General features: G+C 46.5%; 1 protein-coding gene across 5 annotated transcripts in view; it reads right to left on the bottom strand.

The window, feature by feature from the left end:
• Positions 1-4,965, bottom strand: part of KIAA1549 (KIAA1549 ortholog) — a 141,181-nt gene extending 136,216 nt beyond the window's left edge. For all 5 annotated transcript variants that reach the window (XM_068190932.1, XM_068190935.1, XM_068190933.1 and 2 more), the window contains exon 1: positions 4,477-4,965. In XM_068190932.1, coding sequence (XP_068047033.1) covers positions 4,477-4,588 — 112 coding nt within the window. In that variant the 5' untranslated portion in view covers positions 4,589-4,965. The remainder of the gene's footprint in view (positions 1-4,476) is intronic.
• Between the last annotated feature and the right edge of the window lie 4,298 nt (positions 4,966-9,263).

Genomic DNA, 9,263 nt, shown 5'->3' on the forward strand with positions numbered 1-9,263 from the left:
ATAGACTTTCACAGCAAAGTCCAACCTTTCACCTAACATTCTGGACTATGGGAAGAGTGCTGAGTACATCTGCCCAGGCAACACATATACTCCTGGTCAGTACTGACAGGTAGGTGAGGTTCCACGAGAATAGCCCATATTCAAGCTTCAGCTGGCAAAAAAAAAGTCATCTTCTCTAATGTAGCCATGTCTACCTAAATTCAGTCATTACAAACTTTCAAAAGAGAAAAATCACTTTTGAAGCAAGAGGGAAGAAAACATCCCCTCAGAGCAGACAATCCAGCAAAGTTTAACTGCATTACTCCAAAGCATAAGGGTATTAAAGTTGTTCAGAAAAGAAGCTGGCAGAATTCAAAGCAGAAGCCATTGTTTTCCTCTTGCCTCAACATCAGAAGTTGCTGAACTCTTTCGAGTGATATTTTGCAAAGAAGAAAAAGCTTCAGCCCATAGCTAAATGCACACTTTACAAAATTTCAATTGAAATATTTAAGTTTGTTTTCAACTCCACTGCAAAGCAGAAATATTTCTTAGACACATCTTACAGCTTAAGCAAGATCTAGCACAATCAGGTCCATTTTCCAATATTTATTTGAGCATTTTACATGGCATTAATTACTCTGATGAATGAGTGATGTGAGTACTGATGGTCAATTTTATCTTTTTTTCCCCTAATCTCACGTGTTACCAAAAAAGACACCACGAAAGAATTGATCTTATAAAAGGTTTTCCCTTAGTCTTCCCAAACAGGTGTCTCCAGTAACATCAACACTGAAAACACAGTACATATAGGGAGTGTCAATCAGATTTGTTATTGAGCTCATGTGTGTTTGGCAATCACTGCAGAAAAGCATAGTAATACATGACTTGTCAAAAGCTAGAAAGGCATCATATCATGTAACTCCAGAGTGAAAAACTGTCCATACTTACAAGGACTCCATGAGAATGGGATTCCTCAACCTGAGCCAAAATAGAAATTGCCTACATAATTAAGTTTATTTAATACTACTGTTTTTACTAAACTATGGGATTCTAAGACAAAATTTAAAGGATAAACATTTCCTTACAGCTTTTTTTTTCCTCATACCCAGGTTCCCAGGACACACTGTATTTAATAACTCTTATGCAATTAGCATTCATCATGCTGTATGCCACAACAGGCCAGGCTGGAGACACACTGGTACTTAAGGACATCATCCACAATAACTCTTACACAACCAGTGTTATTCATACTGTCTGCCACAATGGGCAGAGCTGCAGACTCTCTGGTAGTTTAGGACACCAACACAAGCAGATTTACTTTCAAATGAAGGAAAGCCATGTCTCCCACAGCTGAAGTGAGACTGTATTATTAAGAAGTCTATTCTGCTTCACTTCTCTCCCAAGCAACTCCCACACATGCACACACATTCTGCATTGACAAGCAAGAACTGGGATGTCAGAACCTGCCATTTACCACAATCACCAGCTTCCCAAGACAAAGATTTGTGCTGCAGCAAGAGTCACTGCTATTTAATGTGCCCAGTTCCTGAAATCTATCACCCAAGGTAGGTCAAAGCTGTTAAAGCCTGCTTTGCTAAAGTCATGCTGTATTTCAAGTTCCAGCCCTGCCTGAGAAGTCTGAGACCTTGCTTCACAAAAAGCACTCACAAAACAGACATCACTGAACAAAAAGCTACACTGTCCACTAGCTTGTTTAGCATTCTTACTTCTTGAAAGAACATGCAAACAAAAAACACATTTCCTCTGGCAGGACTACAAGTGTAGCTTGTAGACATGAGGCTGACATAAATAAAGCTAGCACAGCACAGAAAGCAGTTATAAAGAGAATCCTCCATCAATATGGGTCTTCTGTGAAAATGAACTGGAAGAAAGCTTGACAAGCTCAACTGGTCACAAGAGATGTGATGCCAACTCAAGTGTTTGCAACAGACTAATGCAATTAAGTTGAATAAAAAATATCCTGCAACTCTCCCATAAGAGAGCTACATCTGATTCCTTGCTTGACCTCCACAACTTGCCTTTGGTCCCTGAGTCTCTGAGGAGACTCACTGCAGTCTTTTCAGAGTCCACAACACAGAGTTCTCCCTCTCATGAAAACAGCACAGTGAGACAAGATAAATCCTCCTGATTGTCAGTGCGGGAGTTGTACAGATTGTGCAATGGAACAAAAGCAAAAACACAGCCTGTGCTGGGCAGCAAGACATTCAAATAGCCTGGCCAAGGCCCTGCTTCGCTGAGGTGCTCAAACACAAACCTACCTTCAGCACACTGGCATCCAACCACATGCTAAGAGTTCAGCATCTGCTTAACTGGAGAAGCTGAAGCCCTGATTCAGCAACATGTGACTTATGTGGGAGCTGGATCAAGCATTCCAAAACCCAAGTTGTTTAACTACTAAGTTTTCTTAAGTATTGTCCTTGCTATTTAAACTGCAGTAAGCGGCCATTCCACTCTTACTGTACGCTCCTCCTGTGTATCTCAGAGCTGTAGGAGCTTGCTCTTGCTGTCCCTAGACTGGTCAAGAATATATGGCACGGAAAGGCAAATGAACTGCACCCCAGAGAGATTTACAAGAGTTGTAAACCCGTTGATCAGTTAAGTGAATGCTGCCCAAACCTTTGGCATTTGGTCAGTACACAGCTATTCTGTTTCACCCATTACATCATCAATACACTTCAAGACTCAAGACAAGATTTGGATGAAGACGGTGTTTTCTAAACCTTATGGGCCACAGAAGGAGAGATGAGACTCCTGTCATGCTTTTAAATAAAACATTTCACCTTAACAAAAAGGAACAAAATATCCTTGTTCTCTTCAACCTACAGATTTTAAACCCCTGCAACCAATGGACCATTTCTGAGATGGCAATAAAAAAGCATCCTCTGAAGAGCAAGTTTACTCTTAGTATCCTCAAGTTCACTGCATATGATTCACATGCCCAGTGGAAACTGAAAACACAGAGGACTCTCAAATCAAAACAGCTTAAAGGCTCCTGCCCTAGACCGAGCAGGAAAGCATCGCTTTGGGCAAGATCTGTTGTCTCTAAGTGCTCTCTTCCAGCAGCTCAAATGCTGGCTGAGTTACATAATTTTTCTACTGCTGTTTTTAAGTTATACAAGAATGCACAAGAATCACACAAATGTTTACAGAAATTCACAGCCATGTTTAATTAAAAGCTACCATGTATCAGAGAAACAAACAAGAGCCTTCACTGACTTACTATGAAAATATGAAAGAAACCCAGCCATTCTCAGAGGCACAAAAAACACAAGTAAATTTCCAACTTACAAACCTAGTGCATTGCCTTCTATTTGTATGCCAAGCCTGATCTATTTAAGAAAAATCGCTGAAATATACGATGAAATATCAATTTTCATGTAGCCTGGAATGGAACATCTCTGTAGGCTAGGACAGGAGCTGGAAGAGAGAATAACTTCCCTGAAAAGCTAACTAGTCACCTCCAAAACACAAGCTACTTTCTGAAGTGGAATAAAGAATTATTATAAAGAGATAAGCACGTTTTATAATGCCATGGGTTCTTAAGGACCCAACAATAATCACCACAATTTCTGTGTTTAAACAAAAGAGTCAACACTAGTTGGTCCACTTCATGAAACAGGTTACTGCAGGCTCTTATCACTTCTTGCCACTTATCAGCAACTTCCTGATGTTGATTCAAATTTATTACTTTATACCTGTTATCTACCAAAAAAAAACCTAATCACAGCAAAACTGTACCTTTCCATGAAATAATAGTTATTGCTATTTTTTAAGTACTAAAGATGAACCAAGAAGTGCCATGGGACCAGAACCCAATGAGACATCTTTGTGATTAAACTGTCTGCTTAACTACAGACTAATTTTGATACCTAGAGCCACAAGAGAACAGACAAGAGAAAAAAAAAAAGGGGGTCATTGATTCATGGTTTTTCTGAAACACCTACTGAACACACCACCCTCTGGAGCCCGAACCGCTCTCTCCAAGCACAAGTCATGCCACGGCGGTGCTTGGAAAGTCGTATTGGGCGTTTCGAGAGGCTCCGAATGCCTCCTCACTCGAAAGGTGCAGGAGAGCCTGCATGTACCCCGCAGGTGCTACCGCAGCCCGACACGGGCCACCTCCAGACGCTCCGGGCGCTGAGGCCACAACGCGCGGTGGCCACTGCCTGGCACAGGACACCCGACAAGCTCGAAACGCCGGGTGCCCCCTTTGTCTCCGCACCGCTTCTCTCCTTCGCTTCCGCGGGTCGGGTCCCAGTCCCGGAGCCTGGGGGCTGCCGCGGCCCCGCACCGGAGCGTTCGCGGTCTGGCTGCGAACAATGCGCGCCTTTTCTGGCGGAGCTCCCCGGCCGCGCCGGCCCCCGCCCGCCGGCACCGCCGCATTGTTACCGGCGCTGCCGCCCCCCGCACCGCCCCGCTCCCGGCACGGCTCCCGGGCCCCGCACACCTGCCCCCGGGCCCTCTTTGTTCCCTTACCTGCGGCGGGAGAGCCCCGCAGCGCCGGCACGGCGAGCAGCAGCGGCAGCAGGGCGGGCAGCGCCGGCCGCCACCGCGCCGCGGCCACCACGAAGCGTGTCATCCCCTCCATGGCACGGCACGGCCCGGCCCGGCGTCAAGTCATCGCGGCGGTCCCCGCGTCCCCCCCGCGGGGGGCTGGAAGGGCTGGGCGGGCTCGGCGGCTCCTCCCGGGCGCATCCACCGCCGGCGGGGCTGGGACGCCCGCGGACTGGAGGCCGCCGCAGCACCCACCCTTCCCCACGCCCACTCCGTGGGGAGCGCTCACGGGGGCAGCGCCGCGGCGCCTCCCAAGAGCTGCGGGGGCGGGGGGAGCGAGCGGTGCGGCTCGGCGCCCTGGGGGCGGGCGGAGGGAAGCCCCCGCACTGCGGGGTAGCGGGACTCCCCGCCGGGACGGCTACGGCCCTTCACGTGTGAGAAGGCGGCGGTGGCGGCAGCCCGGACCCGGCACCCGCTGCCCCCGGCGGAACCCGGCGCGCGGCGGCGCGCACAGCCGGCCCGCCCGCCACCTGCGCGCTCCCGGCCGCGGCCGCGTCTGCGCGGGGGCGCGCCCGGCCCGCCCCCTCCGCCGGGGCGGTGGGAGCGCAGCGGGGGCGGGGCCGCGGGGGCGGGGCGGCTGCGGCTGCGGCTCCGCCCGGCGCCTCCCGCCCACAGCGCCCGGGAAGGCGCTGGAAGTGCCCTGGGATGGAAGTGCCCTGGGATGGAAGTGCCCTGGTGCCTGCTGCTGCCGGCTCCGGGAGCGGGGTGCCCCTGCACCCGCTGCTCCCACACTGCGCTCTCCCCGTGGCACAGCGAGGTTGGGAAGCCGCTAGTCCCGTCCACCATCTCTCCCGGCAGGCTGAGTGGTGCCTGGGCTCTTCTCTCCAGGCGGTGCACGGAGTTTAGAGAGCTGCAACAGTAACAAACGTCCCAGCGGGAAAGGGGAAGGCGCAGCAAGGAGGGTAGAGCTATGTGGCAGGACATCCACGCAGCACTGGAGTGGCTCCAGGACATTGCAGACATAAGGACAGCGGACCCTTTCACCGCAGGGTTTGTCCTGAGCCCTGCGCTCCTCAGGAGCAGGGGTCAGTCCAGCGCTCAAAGAACCACAGAATATACTGAGCTGGGAGGGGAGCCCTGCACAGGGCAGCCCCAAGAATCACACACACCATGTGCTTGGGAACGCTGTCCAAACACTTCTTCAGCTCTGTCAGGCTTGGTGCTATGACTACTACCCTGGGAAGCCTGTTCCACTGAATAACCACCTTCTGGGGGAAAAACCTTTTCCTCATATTCTGGTCAAATCTCCCTGACACACCTTCAGGCCATTCCCTCGGGTTCTGTCACTGGTGACCAAAGAGAAATCAGTGCCTGCCACTCTGCTTCCCCCCATGAGGCACATGTAGAGCACTATGAGGTCTCCTCCAGGCTGAACTGACCAAGCAACCTCAGCTGCTCCTTGTATGGTTTCCTCTCAAGGCCCTTCACCATATCCCTGGCCCTCCTTTGGATGATTTCTAATAGTTTTAGATCCTTTTTTATGTTGTGGTGCCCAAAACTGTACACAGGACTCAAGATGAGGTTGCAGCAGCACAGAGCAGAGAAATCATCTCCACTGAATGGCAAGAGATGCTGTGCTAGATCCATCCCAGGACATGGTTGGCCGTTTTGGCTGCCAGAGCACACAGGAGTACCAACCAGGGACATCTGGGAAAAGATCCCACTACAGATTAAAGCTGGGCTCACATATTTTTCAGCTGCACTCACAATTAACCAGGGTATCAGTTCATTGGGAATACATCCATTGCAACAGAAACAACTCACTCCCAGAGATGGATAGAAGGAGAGAAGGATTCATTTTGCTGACATACGGAAGTAAAACAATGAGCTATACCTGTACCTCACACAATGAACATCACACCGTAGTATCACTCAGCAAAGGAAAATAAAGGATGGTGAATCATTGGCAATGGAAATAAGCAAAGTTGAAATCACATCAGCTGAAAATATGGCTCAATATAGACACCATAAGTAAAGAGAGGGTGGGAAATCTCATTAAAACCCTCCTGGTTTTACATTACACATTTTCAGGATCAAAAAGTCCACAGATGTCCTTTTGTCAAAGACAGTCAACTATGATGAGTATTTCAGGCCTTCTAGCACAAGACCTATACCTTCATTCTAAAAGTCGTTCTTGGTCAGCAAGATATAATTGTCTTTCAATTTGTACAGTGGAGAGACATTTTACAGAATATTTCATGGGTGTTTACCACATATATCTTCAATCTAAATTAAACATCTAAGGTATAAAACCTCATGCAAAGGTGTTAAACATTGCAAAAAGAAGAACACAGTAGGACAAAACCCCCTCCGCCCCATAGTTTTTGAAATATCTAACAGAAAACTGAATGTAGAAAAACTTGCATCATGTCACCTTTTTTCCCTTTTATCTGAGCCAATAAAAATACCAGGGCTTGAGGATTACTTCTGTTGCATTAACTTGCTGACAGAAGAATGGCTTTGATATGCCTTTTAATTTACTAAAACCAGAACCCATTAGGACATATTTTTTTTCTTTGCGACTTGCCAGTCCCTGAAAACAGCTCAGCTCAAAAGAGCACTCTAGCCTTTTGTTTTAATTACATACCCACCATTTGTGGATACAAGCCATATCAGGTACTTCATTGCTGCCATCTCTTTCAGTTACTCTTGTCCTTCCTAAGCTCTCCTGCAAATCTGCAGTGCAGACTAAACAATAGCCACCAAAAGCTTAAAAAACTCCACATCATTCCAATGTGACTTCATTGTAAGCAGCTGTTTGCATGCATGTTTGGCATTGGAGCATGCAGTCACATATTCTTTCTGTTTGCAAAATGTGGTTTTCTTTTTCTTTTTATAAGCTAGCCCTCAGTAAGTGAACAGGAATCCATCTCTCCTTCAGATTCTGTGAGAGTTTTGGCAGTTAAGACTCTTGAAATACTTAACTACCAAACATATTTCAGACCCTACCTATCATCTTCACCTAGAGATACCACATCTCATTGTTGTCCTAACAGTGCTTCTAGTAACACAGCACGTAATGCTGCCTTTAGTACATTTCAGATTGCCTGTAGATAATTTGTTTCACCAAGATCCAGAGGTAACTTTCCAGATTAAAGTGTGAGACTTCTCTCACATTTCTAAGATGTAATCTATAATGAAATACTCTGCAATCACTAACTCATTCACTGTCTCACCTAACACGATTTCCTGCTCCAGTTCACAGAGTTCAGTTCACAAGAATAATCTCCTTGTCTTCTGTTGGGTTCTTGTTCCCCAGTTTCTGTGTCTTTTGAGACCAAACTGGTATTTACGTTACTTTCTCACTTCCTAGGCCAATTTAAGAACTGTCACATTTCATTACATATTCTCTATTCCCTTGCTATTGCACACGTTCCAGCAGACACCTCCAAATTAAAGTCCTGTTGATAAACAATGACCAGCATTAAAAGAGAAGCTGTGAGGCAGTTACCTGCTATGCTACAGTTCATTCTCTGGTTTGGGCTGCTGTTTCCCTGAAAGTGTGAAAGAATTTCCCTAATCTCAGATGATCCTCTGTCCTTCTTAGCCTCTTCTTTCACCAGAGCCATACTTTGGGGCAATGGTCCTACTCCTCTTAGTAATTGCATGAACTTTAGGATTTTTGTACTGTTGTTTAGTTTCTTTAATTTTTTGCAGTCCTGGAAAGCTGCATCACTTGTGTCAACCTGATTGACATTTACTTCACCCATTTGTCTTGATGACTCAGGGCAGGATTTATGCACGTGAACTTGACATCTTTGTGGTAGCTGACTCCCACTGATTTAAGACCAGCCACCTTCTCTCCCTCTCTCTCATCTCCTTTTCACCTATTGCAGATGCACAGATAAAAGGTGCTACAGAATAAGCAGCAAGAACTTCGCACAGATATCCCTTGTTCAGATGACATGCTGGGATTTGTGGTGGAGGCTGTGTTTTTCCTTTCCCTTTGCAACAGCAAAAAAACCAAACCCAAAACACCTTACATGATTCTAAAAAGTATCTTAAGTTAAAAATGACAGTTAATTATATCAATATAAACAAAACAAAACAAACAAAATCCCCAAAGGCCTATAGGACACTTCAGATCCCACAAAAACAGAAATCTGAAATAATAAGTCACATTTTTTAGGACATTAAAACAGACAAGAAAAAGTTGAACTTTGCCAACTCAGAAAGTGAAAGCAGCTATAATTTTAACTAAGTTTTATACTGCAGCTTGCAAATGCATTTATCATAGGGGGCAACTGACTTGGAAAGTGAGAAATTCTTTCCTGTGGCATCCTGCTGTGATCCATGGCGATATGGAGCAAGATATGAGACATCCTGCTCTAGGGGAGAGTAGAAGCAATCTTTTCTAACAGTGTGACTTGCAAGGGTTATTTACTTACTGCTGAATGACTTCCCATTGCACATTCACCAGGAAGCTTTTGACATTACTGAGCTTTCCACTACAGTGACGGCTACTCTGATTTATCACTGGGTCAAGGCTGAGGATGCAAAAAAAAAATCAAAGGCTGTGCAAAGCATGATTAGATTAATGATGACAGGCTTAACCTGGAAACTGAGAGTTTCTTTTGTGAAGGACATAAGGGAGGAAAAAAAGCCCACAGCATTTTGGATAGGAACCTCAGAAGTGAATACACACAGAGGGACATTCAGAAGCTGCATCCCCAGCTGTGGAAATGTGCACCCACACTGCAGAGATAGAA

This window comes from Anomalospiza imberbis, chromosome 5 (genome assembly GCF_031753505.1).
Source record: "Anomalospiza imberbis isolate Cuckoo-Finch-1a 21T00152 chromosome 5, ASM3175350v1, whole genome shotgun sequence".
NCBI classification, from domain to species: Eukaryota; Metazoa; Chordata; class Aves; order Passeriformes; family Viduidae; genus Anomalospiza; species Anomalospiza imberbis.